Source organism: Polypterus senegalus, chromosome 4 (genome assembly GCF_016835505.1).
Source record: "Polypterus senegalus isolate Bchr_013 chromosome 4, ASM1683550v1, whole genome shotgun sequence".
Lineage (NCBI taxonomy): Eukaryota > Metazoa > Chordata > Cladistia > Polypteriformes > Polypteridae > Polypterus > Polypterus senegalus.
Genome location: NC_053157.1, coordinates 73,205,111 through 73,231,899, shown reverse-complemented (window position 1 = coordinate 73,231,899; position 26,789 = coordinate 73,205,111). Strand labels below are relative to the sequence as shown.

The following is a 26,789-nucleotide window of genomic DNA, read 5'->3' as shown; positions in this document are numbered from 1 at the left end:
AATGATAAATCACGCTTCTCTATTTGGCTGTCAGATGGGTGAATCGGAGTTTGGCGGATGCCAGGAGAACATTACCTGTCTGAGTGCATTGTGCCAACTGTAAAGTTTGGTGGAGGAGGAATAATGATGTAGGTCTGTTTTTTAGGGTTTGGGCTAAGCCCCATACTTCCAGTGAAATGCAAACTTAATGCTTCAGCATGACAAGACATTTTGGACAACACTATGCTTCCAACTTTGTGGAAACAGTTTGGGGAAGGCCCTTTTCTTTTCCAGCATGATTGTGCCCTAGTGCCCAAAGTAAAGTCCATAAAGACATGGTTAGATGCGCTCAATGTGGAAGAGCTTCACTGGCCTGCCCAGAGTCCTGACCTCAGCCCCACTGAACACCTCTGGGATAAACTGGAATGGAGATTGTGAGCCAGGCTTTCTTGTCCAACATCAGTATCCAACCTCATAAATGCTCTACAAAATGAATGGGCACTAATTCCCACAGAAATACTTCACAATCTTGTGGAAAGCCTTCCAAGAAGCTGCTATAGCTGCAAAGGGGAGACCAATTCCATATTAAATTTATGTATTTGAATGAAATGTCATTAAAGTCCCCGTTGGTGTAATGACCAGACGTCCCAATACTTTTGTCCATATAGTGGATGTCATGTGACTTGCAACAGCATAACATCAGAGCTTGACATATTTTTTCTGCTTCCAACACACCTGACAATTTACTTGCTGCCTAATACATTCCACCCCTTCACTGATGCCATTGTAAAAAGATAATCACATATTATTCACTTCACCTGTCAGTGTTGTAGCCAATCAGTGTAAGATTTATATTGTAAATCTTGATTGTAGAAATCAGATAATGTTTATGTTGGATGTACCAACTATTCTTATTTCCGGTGCAATAAATAAGCAATTTCGTGGGTAATGCATTAGTAATGGAAAATATTCAAATCCATTTCTCTATGTGAAAGGTATATCAGATTAGAATTAGAATTAGAATTAGAACAATCTAGACGAGAACAGGCCATTCAGCCCAACAAAGCTCGCCAGTCCTATCCACTTGCTTCCTCCAAGAAAACATCAAGTCGAGTTTTGAAAGTCCCTAACGTCTTACTGTCTACCACACTACTTGGTAGCTTATTCCAAGTGTCTATCGTTCTTTGTGTAAAGAAAAACTTCCTAATGTTTGTGCGAAATTTACCCTTAACAAGTTTCCAACTGTGTCCCCGTGTTCTTGATGAGCTCATTTTAAAATACAAGTCTCGATCCACTGTACTAATTCCCTTCATAATTTTAAACACTTCAATCATGTCACCTCTTAATCTTCTTTTGCTTAAACTGTAAAGGCTCAGCTCTTTTAATCTTTCCTCATAATTCAACCCCTGTAGACCTGGAATCAGCCTAGTCGCTCTTCTCTGGACCTTTTCTAGTGCTGCTATGTCCTTTTTGTAGCCTGGAGACCAAAACTGCACACAGTACTCAAGATGAGGCCTCACCAGTGCATTATAAAGGTTGAGCATAACCTCCTTGGACTTGTACTCCACAGATCGTGCTATATAACCTAACATTCTGTTAGCCTTCTTAATGCCAAGGGGAAGCCCATACTTGGCAGCCTCTCTCATACTTAAAAGTTTAAACAATTTCTCATGTGACTGAATAACTCCAAGATTCAATAAATTAGTTTTATTTCTCCTGCTTTTGATATTGTGCATTGTAACACACATTATCCCTGTAAACAATATTCCAACAATTTTGTTGTTAACCTATTGATAATTGACCAATCAATTAACCAATAAACTGATAATGAATAAATAAATTCATTAAATTAATCAGTCAATTATTCAATATTGAGCCATCTGCTCAGTTCATATCTGTCACATTTAAAATGGCTAATCCACAATATATTTTATGAACATACTGGATTATATCTACAGTATATGTGATTATTTCTTTTTCTAACATTAGTTTTCTTTTCCATAGGAAACTTCCAGTTTTTTCATCTTGGTCCTCTGAAAAATTGGATGTCCTTGTTGAAGGATCCTTACTGCGTTACTACAGGTTGTAATACTTTTGAATATACAAATACAAGCAAAACAGTTGTATATTTTTGTAGCAACCAGAACTGCATTTGTTTCACTAGGGTACTGCGGAGTTTGGAGAAATCCTGCCATATTAAATAAAGGATGACACACAAAAAAGTAGCCCCACACATGATAAGGAGCCACCAGCTGGATTAAGCTTAAGAAAATATAATCAGATGAAGCTAGTGGGAGTTTCCTCGACACATTTTGTTTTGTGTTGTTATCTCTCTCGTCTTTGTGTGTACTGGAGAGAGAACATGCCGTATTCATTGGAACAGCGTATTTCAGTTGTTCAGTTGCGTAAGATCTCCTTCAAGTTGACAGAATGGATCCTCAAAGCAATATCCTATTACTAGCCAACCCGCGGTGTACCATACACCGCATAATCAGGCCGGTTTTTTAATCATTTTTAAGCACAGGGAGAAAATTTAACATTTGCAAAATCGGTAATGTAATAAATCAGCAAGAAAAGCAACATTGTAACAATGCATGGAACGAACCAACACACAATCGTCCGTGCGGTGTAGCGAGGTGGGAGGGGGGTGTGTACAAAGTGCAGGAGCATCTAAGAAGACGCATGTTTGTTGCGGATGCGAATTGCTGTATGTAGCGTGTACAACACTTTGCTATGCTGCACACGGCCGTGCGTCATAACCGAAAACTCGTTTTTTAAAGACTGCTCACTTCATTGTGTTTTAACCTCAGTTGTAAAGGAATGTTTTAATGATCCCATGGGATACCCCTCGCAAACAGTTTTACACGCTGCATATGGCGATTCATCTCCACGAGAAACATGCCTCTGTTAACAGTCAACGTGTGGGAGGGGGGTGTGTACAAAGGGTAGAGACGAAAACAGTGGGAGCGTAAGAGTCGCACTTAGTGGCAATTCCACGGTTTGCAGCCCAAATGGGGTTCAACGGCTTACCCACACCTAGAAACACGCTCAATCTCATGCATAATTATTTATTGAATGGTAATCACTTCTGGAAAGCCACGGTTGTCTAAAACAGGTTAGTGTGAAAATACAACAGTAAGTGAATGAAAAGATGGAACTTTGGAGAGAGCAAAATACAACACAATAGTGAACCTGCGGCATAACAAACGCTGCATAATTATTTATTGATGGTTGAACACTTCTGGAAAGACACAGGGACACCCCTTGCAAACTGTTTTACACACTGCATACAGCAAATCACATCCGCTAAATGATTTTTCCTAGATGGTTCTGTCGCGTCCACCCTCCCACTCGAAGCATACACACTGCCTGCTCATGTGCCTGGTCGCAAGCCGCGTCCAGCCTCATTCTCGAAGCATACACACCGCCTGGTCATGTGTCCGCTCGCAAGAGAAACTCACGGAGAGCCGCCCACCAGCTGCCTTTGTGTGTGCCTCTGTCTGTCTCTGGCGCGGCTTTCTCTTGCGCTGCCTCTGTGTGAACCGTTTAGGCACAGAGAAGGTCAGCTGCTGACAGAGCGTCTCGACTGTTGCAGGGCCTGCATTGGTGAAGCAGGTGAGACGGTAATGAAACAGAGGCACAGGGCTTATTGGTTTGTAAAGACTGATTCCTTCATTGTGCTTTAACCTCAGTTTTAAAGGATTGTTTTAAGGATCCCATGGGATACCCCTTGCAAACCGTTTCACACGCTGCATATGGCGATGCACCTCCGCGAGAAACATGCCTCTATGAACAGTCAACGTAGCTCGGAGGTACATGACATTAACCTGACCTGCACTGCATGCGGCCTCTACGACAGACGAACATAAATGACGCCATTTTTTCTGTGTCGTCGCGTCCGAGTTGGTGGGTGTGGCCCTGCGAGTTGTCATCGTATCCAATGGTCTTGGAGTTGGTGGGCGTGGCTCCTTCCTGTGTGCGCCATAGGTGTCTCACTTGTCGGCGGCTTAGTCAATCCATGCCCCTTCCGGCGTGCTTTTCATGGTTGTCTTGCCTTAGTGAATCATATATATAGATGTGTGCTTCTGCGAAACACAAAATTCTGCAACTGCAGAAAATACATTGTATTACAAGTTCTGTGAGCAAAACATTAAAAACCAAGATACCTGTATGCCTGTACCCTGAGGTTGCCACAGACGTTGCACATCAACGTGGTGATTATCACACCAGACGGACATGTCACAAAGGTGATTTGCAAGGTACTTCTGAGTCAACAATAACTTGCCTAGGATTTCCAAAGAACATTGTATGGATGTGAGTTTTTTTTATTGTGACATTATTTTACTCTATCATCAGAATTAGGAACCTTAAGAGATATAATGGCTCGAAGAACTTTAAAATTTAATGTTTCCCTGTTTTGTATTTGTAAGTCACCAGATTGCTTTGAACTTGATCACTGACAGGGCCGTCTCAACGTATGGGCATGCTGGGCAGTTGCCCTGGGGCCCCACAAGCCCTATGCTAATCTATGTATGTTGTGACTTGCTGAGGCCTTTAATGCTGTTAAGACAGCCCTGATCAATGAGAAGAGCAATATTTTGTTTAGAGATAGAAATAATTAAAAATAATTAATACGAGAAGTAATGATGATGGCAATGGTCTTAAAACCACAAGGTTCAATTTCTGCCTGTGTGAGCCCAAGGACCTTTTGCTCCAATTGTTAAAAATGTATACATTTTTTTCTTCATTTTGTAAGTTGGTCCTGTGTAAAGGTACAGTAGATTCAGAAAGGTTTCAGACCCCATTGACTACTAGCACACTTCATTGTGTTGCAGATTTAATTTTAAATCAATCCATTTTTGTCCATCAAACTACCTATAATGACAAAGTGAAGACATATTTTTAGAAAGGTTTGCAAATTAAAAAAAATAACAACTGAAATCTGTCATTCATGTAAGTATTCAGACTCTTTGCTGTGGCCTGCCAAATTGTGGTTAACTGCATCCTATTTGCTTTAATTTTCCTTGGAATAAGAAGTCCACCAGTGGCAAATTGAACTGATTGGACATTGTTTAAAAAGGCTCATGCATGTGTATGTAAGTTCTCACACATCACAATGGAGGGCAAAAACCAAACCACAAAGTCCAAGAAACTCTCTGTAGACCTCCACGATGAAAATTGTGGTGAGGCACAGATCAGGACGAGTGTATAAAACTTTGAGTGTTACCAGATTAACAGTTACCTCAAAAATTATGAAATGGATGAGGTTTGGAACCACTAGAACTCTTTATAAAGTTTGCTGTCCAACCAAATTGAGAAACTGGGCAAGAAAGGCTTTGGGCAGGGAGGTGAACAAGAACCTAGTGGTCACTGTAACACATTTTCAGAAGGCCTCTTCTGAGACAGAAAAAACAGTTACCATCTCAGTAGCATTCCATTACAGTAATAAGGTGTTTAAGGTAGAATGGAGTTTGTCAAGCCACATTTTAAGGACCATGGGAGTATGAGAAACAAATTTTCTCTGGTCTGGTGAGAAACAAATTTACCTTTTGGGGCAGAATTCCAAGCACTATGTCTGACATAGACCTGGCACTGGTCATCACCTGCCTAATACCATCGCTAAGGTGAAGTGTGGTGGTGGCAACTATAAGCTGTGGGAGTGCCTCTCAGTGGCATGGACAGACAAGACTGGTCAGAAAGGAGGGAAGGATGAATGCCTCCAAATACAGAAAGGTCCTTAAAGAAAACCTGCTCCATAGTGCATATGACCTCAGACTTTAGTATACAGCTAAGAAAGTGTTGAAATGGTTTCAGGGAAGCTTTCTGATTGCTCCTGAATGGCCCAACCAAAGCCCAGACTTAAACACCATAAAACATCTGTAGGCAGTTTACAGATGCTTCCAATGATATAAACTGGCCAAATCTAGGTTTGCATAGCTTATAGGGATTTACCCTAGAAGACTCAAAGTCGTATTTGCTGCCAAAGAAGCTTATTAAGGGTGTGAATACTTACATGAATGAGAGAGTTCAGTATTCAGTCATTGTCTAATCTGCTATATCCTAACACAGGGGTCTACCGGAGCCAATCCCAGCCAACACAGGGTGCAAGGCAGGAACAAACCCTGGGCAGGGCGCCAGCCCAACACAGGGCACACACACACACAGGACAATTTAGGATCGTTAATGCATCCAACCTGATGTCTTTGGACTGTGGGAGGAAACTGGAGCACCCGGAGGAAACCCTCACAGGGAGGACCTGGGAAGCGAACCCAGGTCTCCTTACTGCGAGGCAGCAGTGCTACCACTGCGCCACCGTGCCGTCCCATTTCAGCATTCATTTTTATTACATTTTTGAAGCTTTCTGAAAGCATGCTTTTAATTTACCGTTATGAATTATTGATTATAGATGGCAAATTTATCAATTGTTAAATCTTTAACTCAGCGAAATGTGCAGAAAGGTAAGGGCTCTGAATATTTTCTGAGTCCATTGTATTGGCCAAATATATAATAAGGGTAATTAGAAATAATTTAGAAGTAAAATTCAAATTAAACTGACTAGCGCTACAGCAACACAGCATTTAGCAAAATGAAAAGGCCTCCTTTAAATCTCAGTCCAGATACTGTCTGTCTAGAGTTTGCTCCTTATCCACATTTCTTGAGTTTTTCTATGGGTACTCTACTTTTTCTCCCACGTGCTAAACATATGGTGTGATATAGCGGGTCCATAGCTTAGAAGAAAAGGCCAGCTTTTAAATAAATAACTACCACACTCCTGGCTTATAGTGGGGGCGTGGTAGTGTGGCTGCAGCGGATCTCGGAGAGACATGGTGTGGGCGTTTCCTCGCTTAACACTAGAATTACCAGAGCCTATTACAAAACTCGTAAATCCGGCCCACCTTAAATCTGTTCGCACCTCTCCGTCAGCGTCTTTTGTCCTGTAAATGTGCCGATTAAGACAAGCAGCAAGCAGTCTGCTCTTCCATCCCCCTATTGGAGAGTGTTCACTAAGTTCTCCCAGCTCATGTCTTGTTTGATTATCTGGGAGTGAACTTCTGGAGTTTTAGAGTGGAAATAATAGATTGTTATTTGGAATACATGTATTTCATGTGTGTAAAATTTCTACAGTAATCTGTGTAAACACATTGTTAAAACAGAATTTTTTTCATATTTTAATAATAAATGTTATAAAATGTACGAATAAACTATAGAATGTGTGAAGTCTGAAGTCCAAAGATCAAATAAACACTTTCACAAAAGGTTCAAGGACAATATGACAGCTTCCGTAGCGTAGCGGTAAGATTTTCAGTTTTATTCTCTCAATCACGATCACGCTTTAACATATCGCTGCCCAACCCCCCCCCTTCTGATCTGACTTTAAGTAACAGTGCCAGCGTAAATTCACAACCTATCTGACACTGTTCGCTTTCAAATAATATTGCATTAGTGCGATGACGTTTTGTGATTGGTACTATTCAGGTCATAAAATGATTTCTTCAGAATGTCACATATATTGTCTCTTTCTTTCAGGTGTGTAACAGAAACCACAGCATAGAGAGAAGTGTGTGCATTGCAACAGGTACACATGTTGTAAATGTAGGAAAGATTGTCCTTTTGCAAATTTGATGATTGCATATAGCGCTGAACTAACCTCATAAAAGGTCATAAAATTAATAATTCCAAATATCATATATACCTATATCTCTGGTTTTTTTTTTGACATCATAAATAGTGATGAGCGAGCATGCTCGGCCGAACATGTTGTGAACGGAACCCAGGCACAGACAGGCAGACATGTTGTTTTCCACCACCACACGTTTATTTACACTATATACAAAGTCAAAAGTCAGTACACACAAACTCCAAAGTGCAGGCCTCTCTCACTCTTGCCTTTCTTCGGGCCGCCTTCACTCTTGCTCCTCTTGCTTTATCCTTCTTCCACCCGACTCCAGCCTCAAATGAAGGGAGGCGGCCCCTTTTATTCACACCCGGATGTGCTCCAGGTGCTTCCCGGCAATCTCCCACCGACACGCCCCAGTGTGGCGGAAGTGCCAGCTGTACTCCCGGAAGCACTCCGGGTGTCCCTGCTTCTCTTCCCCCCAGCACTTCCTGGTGTGGCAGAAGTGCTGAGGTCCAGGGTTCCCAAGGCATTGGGGCACCCCCTGGCAGCGACCACGGGCCCCTACAGGGTTGGGCTTCCAAGCCCTCTACCCGTGGCCCCCAACACAACCAGGGCGGTCACCCACTCATGGTCTGGAGGAGGCACAAGCCCTCCTCCGGTCCTCCTGGGCGTCCCGGCTGGGTACCATCCGCAGCCGTCCACCACAATGTGTTTGGCTCGAGCATCGCTATGCTAGGAGCATGGCGCTACTCGAACGAGCACCACATGTGCTCGTGTGCCATGCTCGAGTCTCCGCCCCCCACGTTTCACGGGTTGGAGACAGCCAATCAAGGGGCAGGTAAGTACTGCCCTCACTGTAATGCCAGTAGCCATGTCAGGTCCTGGCATTACAGTGATTGGATGGCCAGAACACGTCATCAGGTGCTATATATGCAGGCACTGTCATATAATGTTTTAGAGCATCATTTTTCCTGTAAAATTGATTTTTTGGGGGGGTTTTGGGCATGTTTTTGTCAGTCTGTAAAAGTGGCGTACAACTCGGACAAATTGGTTCCCAGCAGCGACTTGGGAGTCCAAGATGCATCCAGACATCGTCCCCATGCTGTTCCCGGTCCATTTGGGGTTGGTGTTTTTGTCACTTTCTGATCTTTTCCAATGGACCAGGCACCCTCCCCTCTTCAGAGCAGGGGGTGCCTGGTTGTCTCCCATTGACTTACATTATACTCGGGTGTTCGGTAGAGCACACGAATATCGTGAGGTGATTTCGGACCAAACACCCGAACACTTTGGTGCTCGCTCATCACTAATCATAAACCATAAGGTCCATACTAATTCTGTGGGAGCAGGAACACTCAATAAAACTGAATTTAAAAAAAATCAAGTTAACAGTGAGATACGAAGAAGGCAGATTCGCCAGCGTTTGTGTGTCAGCTTTTATCCCTCCAGATCAGAGAGTGTCCAGTTCCATTGCCTCAAAACACCACTCACATCTACAAATACAAATACAATACAAATAAAAACTAACAGCATCAGATCCCTAGGGCAGTAGTATGTATCGCGATCGTGAAGTGAGGTGAAAAAAAAGGTAACTTTTGCAAGTACAGTACTATAAATGTACACGGTCTGTTACAGATGCAAACCAAATGTATGTGTGTACTGTATAATATTAACAATAAGAGCAACTCACTACTGAAAATGACAAATATAGGAGGCAGTGGGGATTGAACTGGTGGCCTCTTGATTACAAGTCAGCAAATCTTACTGTTACGCCATGGAAGCTGTTGTATTGTCCTTAAACCTTTTGTGAAAGTGTTTATTTGATCTTTGGACTTCAGGCTTCACACATTCTATAGTTTATGCCATATATTTTGTAATATTACTAAAATATGAAAAAGTTTCTGTTTTAACAATGTGTTTACACAGATTACTGTAGAAACGGAACACACATGAAATGCATGTGTTCCAAATAACGATCTATTATTTCCACTCTAAAACTCCAGCAGTTCACTCCCAGATATTCAAACAAGGCATGAGCTAGGAGAACTTAGTGAACATTCTGCAATGGTGGGGGATGGAATAGCAGGCTGCTTGCTGCTTGTCTTTATCGGCACATTTTTGGGACAAAAGATGCTGACGGAGAGGTGCGAACAGATTTAAGGTGGGCCGGATTTACGAGTTTTCTCGTAGGCTCTGGTAATTCTAGTGGTAAGTGCACAGGTGAGGAATCATCCGTTGATGCCGGGAACTGCTAATCGCCACACCTGAATCGCGTCCCCATTATAAATAGGAGAAGTGCGAGTGCAGAGGCAGGGAAAATTGAAAGTAAGAAGGGAGATTAGAGAAGGAAGAAGAAAGCTGGAAGCTGAAAGCTGATGCCAATATGAGCGAGCGAGCGAGAGCAGACTTGCTGTATGAAGGACAGGCAGCTAGGAGAAGTGAGCCCCAGCGGGGTGTTTGGCTGGCACCCGGGGGCAGATTGATTGAGTGCTTGTGAGGAGCAGGAGTGACCAAAAGGAGGTTGGCTCACCAGGTAAGGCCGCGGAAGGCAGTGGGAGTCAGTGGCTTGGGAGGTGGAAGCCCCAGCGTGAGCGACCTGGTCACTGGGGGACCCAAGTCCTGGTCTGGTGAGAGCCAGGGACCGAAAAGCTTCCAGACCAGCAAGAAGAGAAGGTCATTTGCAGATAGGGCAACTCCTCTGGTGCATAGACCAGATGGGAGAAGCAGGGGAGCCGCCAGTTGAAGAATGCACCGGGTTTTGTTTTTAAAGGACTGCTTCCAGCAATCGTTTTAACCTTGTTTTAATTAATTTTATTTATTGGATTTTAACCTCCACATTTTCACTGTTTTTAATGGATTATTTATTTAATGAGGTATGGAGAACTGCACTTTATGTGGACACTTTTGTTTTTGGTTTTGTGTGTTATTAAAATAAAAGCACTTCTGCACTTTTGCACCTTTCCCCTTGCTTCCTTGATGTCCTCATTGTCCAGCTCATCTGGTTACATTACCGACAGTGTCGGGTTCAAGAGGCTCCCTAAAAGGAAGTGCAAGCCATGGAGTAGAACCCACATCATCCCACATGGATGTTACAGCAGGTTAAGTGGCAACTTTAAATAGGCCCCTTATCAGTGAGTGTGACTTTCTGGGGCAAACAATGAGCAGTTGCTTCCAGGATTGGCTCTAGCATTCAAAAACATTCAATGGATGGATTTTATTAAATTGAATATGTACTCTAATTTCCTCCCACATACCAAAGATGGCCAGGTTAAGTCTTCCAGGGACACTTAACCAGCCCAGTGTGAAGTAGTGTGTCATGTGACAGACTGATACCCCTTCTAGGACAGAACTTCATGCTCACTATGATTGCAACAAAGAGCATATACAGTGATGTGAATAACTATTTGCCCCCTTAATGATTTCTTATTCTTTTGACACTCAAAATGTTTCTGATCATCAAACACATTTAACCATTAGTCAAATATAACACAAGTAAACACAAAATGCAGTTTTTAAATGATGGTTTTTATTATTTAGGGAGAAAAAAACCTACATGGCCCTGTGTGAAAAAGTAATTGCCCCCTTGTTAAAAAATAACCTAACTGTGGTGTATCACACCTGAGTTCAATTTCCGTAGCCACCCCCAGGCCTGATTACTGCCACACCTGTTTCAATCAAGAAATCACTTAAATAGGAGCTGCCTGACACAGAGAAGTAGACCAAAAGCACCTCAAAAGCTAGACATCATGCCAAGATCCAAAGAAATTCAGGAACAAATGAGAACAGAAGTAATTGAGATCTATCAGTCTGGTAAAGGTTATAAAGCCATTTCTAAAGCTTTGGGACTCCAGCGAACCACAGTGAGAGCCATTATCCACAAATGGCAAAAACATGGAACAGTGCTGAACCTTCCCAGGAGTGGCCGGCCGACCAAAATTACCCCAAGAGCGCAGAGACGTCTCATCTGAGAGGTCACAAAAGACCCCAGGACAACGTCTAATGAACTGCAGGCCTCACTTGCCTCAATTAAGGTCAGTGTTCACGACTCCACCATAAGAAAGAGACTGGGCAAAAACGGCCTGCATGGCAGATTTCCAAGACGCAAACCACTGTTAAGCAAAAGAACATTAGGGCTCGTCTCAAATTTGCTAAGAAACATCTCAGTGATTGCCAAGACTTTTGGGAAAATACCTTGTGGACTGATGAGACAAAAGTTGAACTTTTTGGAAGGCAAATGTCCTGTTACATCTGGCGTAAAAGGAACACAGCATTTCAGAAAAGAACATCTTACCAACAGTAAAATATGGTGGTGGTAGTGTGATGGTCTGGGGTTGTTTTGCTGCTTCAGGACCTGGAAGGCTTGCTGTGATAGATGGAACCATGAATTCTACTGTCTACCAAAAGATCCTGAAGGAGAATGTCCGGCCATCTGTTCGTCAACTCAAGCTGAAGCGATCTTGGGTGCTGCAACAGGACAATGACCCAAAACACACCAGCAAATCCACCTCTGAATGGCTGAAGAAAAACAAAATGAAGACTGGAGTGGCCTAGTCAAAGTCCTGACCTGAATCCAATTGAGATGCTATGGTATGACCTTAAAAAGGCGGTTCATGCTAGAAAACCCTCAAATAAAGCTGAATTACAACAATTCTGCAAAGATGAGTGGGCCAAAATTCCTCCAGAGCGCTGTAAAAGACTCATTGCAAGTTATCGCAAACGCTTGATTGCAGTTATTGCTACTAAGGGTGGCCCAACCAGTTATTAGGTTCAGGGGGCAATTACTTTTCACACAGGGCCATGTAGGTTTGGATTTTTTTCTCCCTAAATAATAAAAACCATCATTTAAAAACTGCATTTTGTGTTTACTTGTGTTATATTTGACTAATGGTTAAATGTGTTTGATGATCAGAAACATTTTGTGTGACAAGCATGCAAAAGAATAAGAAATCAGGAAGGGGGCAAATAGTTTTTCACACCACTGTACAGTAAAGGAGTCTGATCGATAACTAAAATTCCATTCATTTATTTTCATAAGTCTGTCATTTCTGTTCTGTGGTACTTGAGCTTAAGCGTATACCAGTGGCAATGCAGAATGTAGTTCTGAGCAACACACCATTCTAGTGCTACTTTATAATCATGATTTGACCCGATTGCAAACTAAGGCAAAGGAAAGACAAATGTGGAAACTCCGACAGCTCTGTGAGGTAGGAATGTTAGCTGTTATGCCAGTGATTTGTCGAGAATAGTAAAATACATGATGAAATAAAAAGAATATAATAATAATAACAAAAAAAATCAAGACTGTAACGATACACATCAGACTGCCAGCAATGTTCACCAGAGAGCCAGATTAAAGGAAGCTTAGTAATAAAGGCTATTATTTACTTCAGCAAAAATGAGTATGAAATTACATGTACATAATACATTTTTGTCTTTATTGAATGACAGTACTGTTCTAAAAAATCATGGCAGAGTACAAGCAAAGATAAGCCATTCTTTGTTTAAGGCAACCTTTTTTTAAAAAAAGGTTAAAGATAAAAAAAAATTTGAAATGTCATCCCCTCCTCCAAGAAGCCATCTTATGTGGCCTTCAAGAAAGGCTATTACTGTAAATCTCATCATTACACTGATAGCCCTCTTGTGATGCCAGTCCTCTCAAATTAATGAACAAGATAGTGAAAATGCTTTACAATGAAACCTCCATGATGCTCCATGGAGTTCAGAACACCATGAATTTCATCATTTAAATAAGCCACTGGTGACTTCAGGCGTTCTCAGTTTGCAGGTTGTTATTTTGTTTATTAGTCCTCAGTAGAGCAGTAATACAGGTGTGTCATCTATTTTATTATCTTTTTTTTGCAAATATTGTTTAATTCACTACTAGTTTTTCTTCAGTAAATTAAAAAATGAATGTGTGCTCATATTTAGTTCCAATAAAGAATTTATTTTAGCATTCACTTTGAAAAATATGAAAACAATCAAACTGAAAACCGTTTGGATTTTAGGTTTCACATCTTCTTCTAAAAGATGGAATAATACACTAAATAAGATAACACCCTCTTCATTTCAGACTCAAGTTCACAGTGGCTTTATTTTCCATTTATAATAATACTGCGTGTTAAGTTTCTCTGCCTTTATTTGTATTAGACTGTGTCAGAAAATTGGTAGACATCAGATATTTGCCAGACTACTGAAAACAGCCTGACATGGACAGTCAGAGAGACAGAAATAGTCCATTTTACACTTGGTCAGTCCACACAATGATGATATGAGTCTGTCTTGATAACAACAATGACAACATTTATTTAAATAGCACATTTTAATACAAACAATGCAGCCCATAGTGCTTTACAAGATGTCAAGGAAAAAAGTTACTAGAAAAGACAAAACCAATAAGATTAGGCAAGAATATTAAAGAATAAATAACAAAAAACAATTCAATATGACTGCGGTGGGCTTTTGACATTGACATCACAGATGATCGCAGATGATCCTAACACCCCAACTCTAATTAGAAAAATGCTGGAATTGAAAATGAACAAAATGATTTTATTCAGTAAGCATTATGATAAAGACATCTACAAAGTGATTAGTTTTGATTGAATGAAGTGATGAATTTCATATGTTGTGTGTATTGAGTGGCAGATATTAAAATCAATTGAGTAGCCCTTCAGAGAGCTTCACAGTATGTAACACAAGAATAAAAATATTATTTTTAATTTGGCATGCTTTCTACAGCCCTTAATTCCAAATTAGATGGTTAAAAAGTCTTACATCTTGCTACCAAAAAATTAGGATATAAGGACACATTATCACTTCAGCTAGTTGTTTTACTATACTATAACTCCAGTGGCTCAAAATTTTACTTGTAAACAATCTTTACAAAATTAGAAGATGAGTTTATTTAACAAGGACAGATAATAAAACAATTAAAGAGTAAAGAAGCCTTATGCTTTTAAGATTAGTCAGCTTTAGTCAAACTTACAAAATTTGCCAATATTCTCTTAAACATAATGTTCTTGTAATTTATCCATGTACTGCTTGTCACAAAAATATTACACTTTCCTCTGTAATAACAAGCAGAGAAAATAAAAAGTGTTGGGGCACCCATGGGCAAATACCATATAGCTAAAATGGAAAAAAAAACAAACCATTTTAATAGCATTATAGATAGCGTCTTTTCAGACAGGAGTCTTGTTCTGACTGCTCAAAATGGTGGCGTCTGGTTATGTTGATTTTCAGCAGGAAGAAGTGGGTCCAGGCAGCCGGACACCAGAAGTGATGCTGGTGGTAGAAAAGCTGTCACTCTTCTGGTCTGCACAAAGAGGAAAAAAAACAACATTATCACAGTGCGCCAACCACCAGAGCAGCAGTGGATTACCATCACCAGAGCCCTTACCAGGGGTGGCGAACTCCAGGCCTGGAGTGCCGCAGTGGCTGCAGTTTTTCATTCTAATCCTTTTCCTAATCAGTGACCAGTTTTCACTGCTAATTAACTCCTGTTTCCTTCATCGTAATAGCCCTGTTCTTAAGGATTCATTCCTCTGAAATGATTCCTTTTTTTCATTAAATGGCAGCCAAACATAAATGAGGCATGAAATGAGCCAACAGATGACCAGCTAAATCGGGGCTTCAGTTTCCAACCAGTTTCACAATGAGAAGCAGATTCTTGCTGTTAATTAAACCCGTTATTTAATTCCATGGGTTGTTGCTGCTCTCATTCTGCCACAGCAGACATTTCCAGAACTGTTGATTTTTCTGTTTTTTCTAAGACCACCCTCACAATGTTTTGGTGAGCTGAGAGATCAGCCTTACTGAGACCTCCACCTTTTTTTATTTTCACATATTTTGTGATGGGCACAGGTGAGCTGGTCATATGGATTCTTGTTTTGTGTCTCATTATTGTTTGGCTGCTAATTAAGAAAAAGGAAACAACTAATTAAAATTAAGGCAAAAGAAGTTAATTAGCAGCAATAACTGGTCACAAATTAAAAAGATGGTTAGAATGAAAACCTGCAGCCACTGCGGCCCTCCAGGACCGGAGATCGACACCCGTGCCTTAAACTGCCCCCTATATGCCAGGCACGTGTGTGACACTTCCAAGCACTTTACAAATTAATTTTCATAACATTACCTTAGTAAGGGTGGCACGGTGGCGCAGTGGTAGCGCTACTGCCTCGCAGTTAGAAGACCCGGGTTCACTTCCCGTGGAGTTTGCATGTTCTCCCCATGTCTGCGTGGGTTTCCTCCCACAATCCAAAGACGTGCAGGTTAGGTGGACTGGCGATTCTAAATTGGCCCTAGTGTGTGCTTGGTGTGTTTGTGTGTGTCCTGCGGTGGGTTGGCACCCTGCCCAGGATTGGTTCCTGGGATTGGCTCCAGCAGACCCCCGTGACCCTATTTGGATTCAGCGGGTTAGTAAATGGATGGATGGATGGATTACCTTAGTATATTCTGACAGTTGCAGCAGACTTTTCTAATGCATTATTAACTAATAATTATTATTTATTTTTTTAAAGGCATGGAACAATCGTTATCTCCAATACATCTGATTGCAGTTTTATGGTGGTAGTTAAATATGTAAGTATTTCCAAAAATGTGCTATTAATAAAATGTAAAATGTTACCACTTCCATTTAACTTTTTACTAGTTTTGTTCCCTGTGGTGGGCTGGTGCCCTGCCTGGGGTTTGTTTCCTGCCTTGCGCCCTGTGTTGGCTGGGATTGGCTCTAGCAGACCCCCGTGACTCTGTAGTTAGGATATAGCGGGGTGGATAATGGATGGATGGATGGATAGTTTTGTTCCCTTGACGTTCCCCAAGCAGTTGAATATCTTAGGGTTTATAGATTTGGAAATGGTTAAACAATCTATTTTAAAAAGCACAATCATAATTTACAAACAGTAGCCCATTAACTGTGTAAAATATGTATTGTATCAAACTTCTATTTCACATTTTTTATTTATTTTTTGAAACAGTGTAGCATTGTTATTGAGAAAGCTAAGGGGTCTCTGTATTTTATGGATCAGATGGGAGACCTCACAAAGGCAGCAAACTGAAGGCTTTTGGATTAAAATATCATTTTAGGAGAAGTAATTGTATACCAAGAATCAAACATTTTACAAAATTTTATGCAAGGTGTAACATTCAGGTCCATTCAGGAGCTTCGTTAAATGTGTTAAATTTTTATTTAATTACTTCATTATACTGTATACAGAGACTAATAGTGAAACAGGAAAGACTTTAAAAATCAATAAACAAACAAGGTATCACTAGCTAAGAAGAAGGCAAGGTCCGCTCCAAAACAAGGCCAGAGGTAGAGTCATTCGAACAGAGGGTGGCACGCAAGAGAAGAGGGCTCTGCCCAGTTCCCCACTCCTGATGTCACGCTTCCCCCTCTCCTCGGCCCACAGCCTCTGTCTCAGATTAGCATGAATATATTGTTCCTGCAAGCAAACTATGATTCTTCTTATGATGCACGATGACAGAAGTCACAAAATCAACTGGAATGTTGAAGCAAATTATAGAAAAAAAATCCGTTAAGTAGTTCTCTTGTGAAAAGCGGACAGACATAAAGACAGACAGACAGACATTGGATTTTATATATACAGAGATATCACATTTTTGTTATTTATCAGTTTTGTAACAGTGAGCCAGTCCTATACTAAATTACCAGTGATAATTGAATGTAATTGCTTCTGCCCTGTTCTAGCTGGGATATGCTCCAGCGACCCTGCTCTGGATTCAGTGGTTTGGAAGATGTCATGACATTAGGAGACCTAAGATTGGTCTCACATTCAGAGGGGTCCTCTCTTTTCGAGTCCGTGGTCTGGTCTGACAGGTGTGACTTGAACCCTCAGACACTTCGCCAGACACCAGGTAAAAGTCCAATAGTGGACTTTATTAATAGACAAGAGTGCACAAAGCACCCTCCTTTCCACAATACTCATAAATCAATACACTAATCAATAATCCAATCCTCCAACTCTCTCAGACGCGTTGCCACCCTTCCACCCAGCTCAGCTTCTGGGATTTCCCACAGTCCTTTTATACTTGTTGACCCAGAAGTGTTTCTTTCCCTCAGTCCATGTGATTCTTAACACTTCCGGGTCAGGTGAAAACTCCTTTTCTTCATCCCGGAAGTACGTCATTTTTTCTGTCCCTATGACTAGGACGTACTTCCGGGTCATAGTGCACATAGCAATCCCTGGGCCTCCCTGCAGCATCCCCTTGCGGTCCCCATGGTATCCAGCAGGGCTGTGCAGTAAAACTCCAATGTCCATGAGGCCCTGCTGGAATTCGGGGCACCTCCATGTTGCAGGGAGGGCTCCATCCGGCGGCCTGGGGGTATTGGCCGGGATGAACGGCCGGCCATATCCCACACAGGGTTCTGTCAATCAGGTGACCTCATATAGAGTGGCAGAAGCAGAAGAGGGTGAGCATTAGTCACCTTAGACAGAAAGTAACATCACAGTTCCTCAAGATTATGCAAATGGTAATCGGGTCAGTGGCATTGTTACACCCAAAATCTTCCCCATAAAGTAAGATGAACCAAAGCTTGTGTGTTTGACAGCAGTCTTTTACACTCACAATGACATGTGATCAACATTCTGGTTTTAGGTATGGATGAAAAATTCTGAAAATGTAGGTATTTTTATATAATAGATTGTGGTGTCTGACCACAGAACCCCAGAATGCAAATGTTCATTTTGTGATTGGTCTGAAAAGTGGGATGGGAACTTTGTTTTTTTTTATGTACAATGCATCTTGGGTGCTCATGGCGGTGAAGAAATAAGAAAATGGAAAAGTACGCATCTCTGAGGTCTGAGAGAAATAATTATGGGATGCACTCTGGGCCCCCTGGAGGTTGTAGCAAAGGAGAGAATTAAAAGAAAACTAAGTGCCATTAAGAACAATGCTACACATCCACAGGGGTCTCTGACACCCTAACACTGAGGACTTAAGCCAAGGAATTATTCAGCAGAAGTGTGTCTGAGAAATGCCTGCATAACGCCTCACAATGACTGTGACAGCCAAGTCAGAAGTTTTCTTTCTTTTTAATTTTCTTCTTTGTTCAAACCAAAGTGTGTGAGTATATTTATTTATTTGTTTACCTATTTACTTACATATCTACCAGTATATGTATTTATTTATTTATTTAAAGAGCTACTGTAAAGAGCCAAATTTTCCATAGTGGAAAAATAAAATTCTACCTCTAACAGAAGTGAGTAAATTTAAGCAGATTTACATCTTGGATAAGCAACTTCGACATACAGCACATAAGTATTGCCTACAACTACCATCAACTGACATGAAAAAATGCAATAAATGTTATTGCTTACTACATGCATTTCAAATAAAATTCCACAAGACAGCACATCACAAACATTAATGCTGAATATGTACAACAGAGTGTAATGGCTTTCTGGACTGAAAATTCATTTATATTATATGGTGTGACTAGTGGCATTTTTTCTGTTTACTTAACACAGCATTTGATATAGGATTCTCAACGGCATTGGCAATGATGAAAAACATCAGTTTGCAGAACCACATCACCAAGATGGAAGTGCAGTTTTAGAATGGATGTTTTATACAACAGCATTTGTTTATATAGTACATTTTCATACTATAATATAACTCAAAGTGCTTTACAAGAAAGAAAGTTATAAGAAGAGAAAAATAATTAAGATTAGGCAATAATATATTAAAGAATAAATAACAACAAAACAAGGAAAGGTCAGATGGCCAAAAGGACAGAAAAAACTAAATAAAAAAAAAAAACTCCAGCTGGAAAACAAAAACCAAAATCTGCAGGGGTTCCAATGCCAAAAGTCTGCCCAGTCCCCACTGGATATTCAACCTAACATAAGTGTTCCTAAATCAGACCTCGTAGTTTTCATGCATCACGTGATAGGATTTGGTGAAGATGGTCTTGTGGACAGCTGAGATACCCACCTTCATTCCAACATCTCAGGGTGTGGCAAGATGCCTTGATCAGGTGGTGGTAGCGCAGATCGCCAAAATAGAAGGACCGGAAAGAAACAACAGAGAAAAGAGGGGATTAGTACAAACAGCAGATCCCTGAAAAACATGACAATTCTATTTCCATATATTCTATTACGAATACAACTGAAACATAGCCACAAAATAGACAAATTAAAATAGTGACTTTTTAGTAGTTTTTTTTTTTTTTAAATGTTCCACAATATTAGCCTGACAAATTTCTGTTGGTAAAATATTCCAGATTTTAGGTACATAAAAGCAAAAGGGCCAGTCACCACTTTTAAGATTAAAATAGATTATGGGAAGGCGTTATCTAAATAAAATGTATTATTATTATATTGGAAAAATTTGTGATGTGCCATCTATTACAATGAAAAATGAAAATAATTTTATTACTTCACGCTTTACAATATAAATAGCAATAAATGGCACAAATTGTAACGTTAAATATACCCAACAGATTGTTCATTCCACATAGACAGAAATTGGTTAATATTACCGTATAAACCCGCAGATAAGTTGGGGTTTTGATTTTACCGTATAATTTCCGGTATTTTATAATGTCTGTTGTATAAGTTGAATAAATTTGTGTGAATTTCCCCTTGGGATTAATAAAGTATCTATCTATCTATCTATCTGAAGAAAACTCACATTATTGGTGCAAGAGATTATAATATGCTAACACCCACCTGAGAGAGTAACCATAGAGCACACTGCCTTTTCTTCTATGTATTGTGCCTAGGTGACCACATGGTAATACCCGAACTATTCCGAGGCGAAGTTTGCACTGTTTTGTGTTTTTTGTATCTCACATCCTCAACACCTTGATCATAAAAACATCTCTTATCTACGATGAAGCGTTCGATCAGAAGAAAATATGAAGCTGGTTTTAAATTAAAGTTGTTGAAGTGGCAAAAGAAATTGGCAATTGCGCTGTTGCAACAAAATTTGATGTGTCTGAGAAACTGGTGCGAGACTGGGGGAGGCAAGAAGATGTAAAAAAAAATGTAAGTGTCGTATTTTTGAACAGGTGTATAAGTCGGGGTCTGATTTTATTATCAATTTTTTTAGTTTCAAGATCCCAACTTATACGCAATTATATACAGTATATAGGCTATATTAAGTGTACAGTAATCCCTCGCTATATCGCGCTTCGACTTTCGCGGCTTCACTCTATCGCGGATTTTAAATGTAAACACATCTAAATATATATCACAGATTTTTCGCTGGTTCGCTGCTTTCTGCGGACAATGGGCCTTTTAATTTAGGTTACATGCTTCCTCAGTTTGATTGCCCAGTTGATTTCATACAAGGGACTCTATTGGCGGATGGCTTAGAAGCTACCCAATCAGAGCATGTATTACATATTAACTAAAACTCCTCAATGCTATAAGATATGCTTCCCGCGTGGCGCTTGTTTTGTTTGTTTCTCTCTGTCTCTCTCTGCCTGACGGAGGGGGTGTGAGCAGAGGGGCTGTTTACACAGTGGTTGTTTGCCTAGAAGATAGGACGCTCCTCTACAAAATGCCGCTTTATCGCGGTGCTTCTGTATACTTAAAAGCACGTATTGATTTTTTGATTGTTTGCTTTTCTTAGCGAGCTCTCTCTGACATTATCTGCTCTTCACGGCGCTCCTTTGAAGATAAGATATGTTTGCATTCTTTTAATTGTGAGAAAGAACTGCCATCTCTGTCTTGTAATGAAGCACAGTTTAAACGTTTGACTAAAGGGTGTTATTTCATGTATAGAGGGCTCTAATAATGTTAACAGTGTGGGAGAGTTTATAAGGGCTTAAAATATATAAAAATAACCATACAAACATGTGGTTTCTACTTCGCGGATTTTCACCTATCGCGGGGGGGTCTGGAACGCAACCCCCGCGATCGAGGAGGGATTACTGTATATTATATTGCAATGCACGGTGGCACAGTTCTCTTTATGTCTACATGTGTTTCCTCTGGGTACTTTAGTTTTTACCAGACATCTCAAAGACATCATAACCATAACATTCTCAGACCAGCTTAAATCATTTCATGATTGCAGGGTACTGTAGACTGTGCTGGCAACACTTAATGCAAGGCATGAAACATCTCTGGACAGAACATCTTCCTATTTCACAGCTCATTCACACACTGGGCTTTTTTTTTTAAACCATCAGTTAAATTAACCAGCAATTATTTGGGGAGGTTGGAGGGAAACTGAAGTATGCATAGGAAAACATATCACAGAGGAATAAAGTGCAAATTGGATCCATGAGGTGGCAGCACTACTCACTGAGCCAACCCAAAGAAATCAGTGCTACATTAAGGGCACCCTAAACTACCTCATTTTGAGAGGGGGTCTGTGTGTGACTGTGTGCGTAATGCACTGGTGCTCTGCCTAGGGTTGCTTCTTACCTAATGCTTTTGGAATGGGAAACCACTTCTCTATATCATGTAAAAGATAAGGGGATGCCAGTCTTTCTTAGGACTCACTCATGGTCGCAACCATACCATGCCCATTTAGAATCGTACCATATTTGCCTGTTATTTTTCTTAAGTGTGCTTTGTATTAGTATATTTGATAATTAACATTGCAACACAATGACTATTCTGTTCTGAACTGTACAGTTTTAAAACTGATCAAGCTCTGTTTAACTGAAATGCACTTTGAATCTCAAACTAATCTTCAGCCATAGCAGTCCATATATATGTTTTCCTTCACAGGTGATGTCCTAACTTCTGCACCCCACTCCAACATTTCCTTAGACAATGGCAATGACGGCTATCCTTGTCATAAAGACTTCTGTCAAATGTACCTTAATAATCAGTGATTTTCAGTGTTCCTCTTTACTTTGAAAAGCATATATGGTATATGTTGTACAGTATTTTAGTTCTGAAAGGAAAATAGAAAGGTAGGAGATGCCCTTATAATCTAAGATAGTCAGGGTTCATTATATCCTGCCTTTAAGATATTTAGCACCTTCGACATTCTCATTTTCCTCATCAGGTTTCTGTAGATGTACGTGTGAAGTAGGCAGACATATCTCCCCGCAGGAGTCTGAAAAAGTTGTCACGTCGTATATAAGAATGATGCTGTTAAGTGTCAGTTTGAGAATCTCTCTCCATTGTGAATATACAGTGAGTAACTGAGTGGCACTCTGAACTGATGATAAGGAGGATACTTCATGCAGCGGGACTCCTTTCAACCTCATTAGCATGGGTCACCAATTCACATATCTAAATATGTACAGATGAATTGCTTTGAAGAAAATCGGCTCTTGTCTGATGCCTTTGGGTAATTAAATGATATGTCAGAGATATGGCTGCCTGCAATACTGTAGTGCTAGTTAATTGTTATCTGGCACGCAATGGCTGGGGCTCCTAGCCTTATATTATTATTTTTTTTTTCAGGGCCGTTGTCAGCTAGTGACACATTTACCGATGCCAGAGAGGACAGCTGACAACCCTTGTGATGCCTACAAGAAGAGAGATGAACTGCTCCTGCGGGAATTTCCCACACTGCCTTTCCTACGAAACAAGATGACTCAAAGTAAGGCAGGAATAAGTTATTGTTAACACTGCTATTTCTGACTACCCAATAGTGCATCTGAAAAGTTTCATCCTCCTTTTTCTTCTTCTTCTTGTTATTATTGGTTTTGCCCTGGTAGCACACTGTTTTGGATGAACCCCAGTTTAATTACACGGCAAAGACACCAACATGCACTCGTAATGGGGAGACGTTTAAACCATTGATGAACCTGAAAGTCCCCTGGTAGACATGAACTTAAATCAGGGACTGGGTGTTGTATTTAGATCGATAGATAGAACTTTATTTGTCCCTAGGGGGAAATTTGGGAAAAATAGCAATTTCATTTAAAAAAGGAGAGATGGGATATATCTTTTGATGAAATGCTTTATAAAAATATTTATATGCTTTAGAAGTTCTAATAATTAATGGGAAATTCTAAAGATCATTTCTGCAGTACACTTGTATACTGTACATTTCACCTTCCACTAATGTATTATTTAGGCTGTAAAATAAAGAAGGCATTTTGATTCGTTACATCCCAGTGAGCTTGTGTTAATGTGTGTACATCTGCTGATGCCAGAACACACCTTCCTGACTGCCTTTCTATAATTTACAAATGTTGGATGAAGTTTTAATTCAGTGTATCACTAGAACTTAAGCAACTTAAAGGTTCTATACTTTAGATGGAGCCCACACTCCCTAAACTACTCCATAACTGTTAGCAGGTCAAAACTGGTGGTGATGAGCAAAATACTCTAACACAAGAGAAAAGAGCATTTAGGTTGACTTGTAATCCTGATTTAACTTCACACATAAGGCTACAGAGATGTCATTGTTCTTATCATTAATCAATGATGAAAAAAATAAGCAGAGCAGATTTTGCTTTTAATGCTCAGTGCCTGGCCCTTTAGCTGTGTCTAGATGACTAGGTTTAAAGAAAATACCCATTTATAAAACACCAATGCATTCATAATTAAATAAGAAGTTGCACTTGAACTTGGGCATTGGTTTAAAATAACTTAATTAGGTAAGCAAACATGAAGTTTGTAAAGTGAATATAGTGTGGCGTACAGCGAAGGACCGGGGGGAAGAGCGTATTTCCAGGACAGTTTCTCCCCTGGACTGACAGAGGGCAGCGCCCTTGGTTTCCAGCGAGGCCACAGATCATGAGCATAGAAGCTCAACTCTTTTGGCGACCATGGGCACCACCAGGGAGTGCATGGACATTTTTGGGGGCCGGAAGTGCTGTCGGAAGAAGCTCATTAGGCACCTGGACTCCTTTTGGGTGCCTTTATAAAAAGGGGCCACTTGCCAGGAGTCAACGATCAGAGTGGGGAGGAGGAAGGACAAAGCCTGTGTGGAGGACTGGCTGAGAGAACAGACTGTGTTGGTCCTTTGTGTACTGTGTTGTGCTGTGCAGAGCAGAGAAAAGTGTTTTCTGACTGTAAATAAAACTGTGTGTTGAGTGCTAAACCTGTGTCCTGTTTGTCTGTGTCGGGGTTAGGGCAGCTGTATGTGCCCGGGCATCACAATACATTTAAAAAAGTTAAAAAAACAAATCCATGTAGATTCACGCTATTGGTCCAAGAGATTATGATATGCTAACGCCCACCTGATGCGGGGCACAATGCCTTTTTTTTCTATGTATTGTGCCTACCTGACCACAAAGTTAATACCCAAACTATTCCGAAGCAACGTTTGCACTGTTTTGTGTTTTTTTATCTCACACTCTTATACACGTTTATCGTAAGAGCATCCTTTCTCTACGATGGAGTGTTCGATCAGAAGAAAATATGAAGCTGATTTTAAATTAAACGTAGCGAAAGAAATTGGTAACTGCACTGCTGCAAAAAAATTTGATGCGTCTGAGAAACAGATGCAAGACTGGAGGAGGCAAGAAAAAATTAAGTGTCGCATTTTTGAACAGGCGTATAAGTAGGGGTTTGATTTTATGATTTATTTTTCGGGTTTCAAGACCCAACTTATACGTGAGTACATATGGTAATTTCATTTTAAATAACAACACAAGGTCAGCACAGTAACGCAGTGGTAGCGCTACTGCCTCGCAGTAAGGAGACCTGGGTTCGCTTCCCGGGTCCTCCCTGCATGGAGTTTGCATGTTCTCCCCGTGTCTGTATGGGTTTCCTCCAGGTGCTCCGGTTTCCTCCCACAGTCCAAAGACATGCAGGTTAGGTGCATTGGCGATCCTCAATTGTCCTTAGTGTGTGCTTGGTGTGTGGGTATGTGTGTGTATGTGCCCTGTGGTGGGATGGCACCCTGCCCGGGATTTGTTCCTGCCTTGCACCCTGTGTTGGCTGGGATTGGCTCCAGCAGACCCCCGTAACCCTGTGTTAGGATATAGAGGGTTGGGTAATGGATGGATGGATAATAGCACAAATCCTCTTACCTGGCATCAGTATATTGCTAGTTCCTTGTGAACAAATTCCTGGGAAAAACTCCAAGATAGTTAGTGGGACTCTGAAACGCAGGTTAATAATGAATTTGGGACCATAGATTTTCAAGTGAATCTGGTCATCTGGGGCTTCATGTATAAACAGTGCGTACGGACAAAAATGTTGTGTACATCCGTTTCCATGCTCACATTACGATGTATAAAAACTAAACTTGGCGTAAAACAATGCACATTTTCATGGTAGCTCAATCCATAGTGTACACAAGTTCTCCGCTCAATTTTGCAAACTGGTGGCACCCAGCGTCAAAGCAGTGCTTTTGTTCCAGTGTGGTTTCCCTTTCTTTTTTAGATCCATGTCCCTGACGCGGCTTTATCAAATACACTGAACTTAACCGCATATTGTTTATTAGTTTAAGGCATCTAATTGTAATTAACCTGTTGCCACAGCGGATCACCTTTTTCCATATTACTCTCACTGCACCACTTGGAGTATTTATAACACTGTATCTGAGTGTGAATCACATCTGTACAGACAGCTGATCAGAAAGTGAATTATCGGTATACAGCATCAAGCACATGCTGCCTCAGCCATGCTGTCTTTCTGAACTGCTCCCATACGGCAAACACTTCAGAGCCTTTCCTGTATGGTTCAGAAACAGTTTCATCCCAAGAACTATAAACGCCATCAATCAGTCCATCAAGTGCTCCTTGTAGAACTGTTTGTACTTATAAGAACAATTAACTCAATGTAAACTTGCGATACAGTTATAATATTGCACAACCTGAGCCACTTTAGTGCGAATTTACACATGATGACGATATCATTTTAAGATGAAATGCAGCAAGATATGTTTATTACATTATACAGATAAAATGTTAGCATACTTTAAATAATCTATATCGTTAATAATTAAACGATAATTAATGTGAGGACACGGTGTCGCTGCGCTAGCAAGGAGCTCACGTTCCATTCACAGATTGTTCCTGCCTCGCACTGCATTCTTGCTGGGGCTGGCATGACACTGGAAGGAGAGATGGATAGAATAATTAAAAATGTGCTACGAAGTTATTTCAATGTTCCTTAAAAGTTTAGAAGAATCGGTGTTCTAAACTTACAGATGGCTTAACGTCTATTACAGAGCTGATTGTGTGCCGATTAGGTCCTCGGAGAAAGAAAAGTAAGGATAGGAATTGGAGGTTAGTATGTTTGAAAGAGACATTACTGCTGCAATAAATGATTTCATCAAAGGTCTCGCACGGCGCAGCAAG

At 40.6% G+C, this 26,789-nt stretch overlaps 1 protein-coding gene across 1 annotated transcript in view; it reads left to right on the top strand.

Annotated features, from left to right (window-relative positions):
• Positions 1-26,789, top strand: part of LOC120527454 — a 203,968-nt gene that overhangs the window by 72,005 nt on the left and 105,174 nt on the right. Inside the window, exons 9-11 of the mRNA XM_039750877.1 lie at positions 1,984-2,061; positions 16,114-16,174; positions 22,990-23,128. Coding sequence (XP_039606811.1) covers positions 1,984-2,061; positions 16,114-16,174; positions 22,990-23,128 — 278 coding nt within the window. The remainder of the gene's footprint in view (positions 1-1,983; positions 2,062-16,113; positions 16,175-22,989; positions 23,129-26,789) is intronic.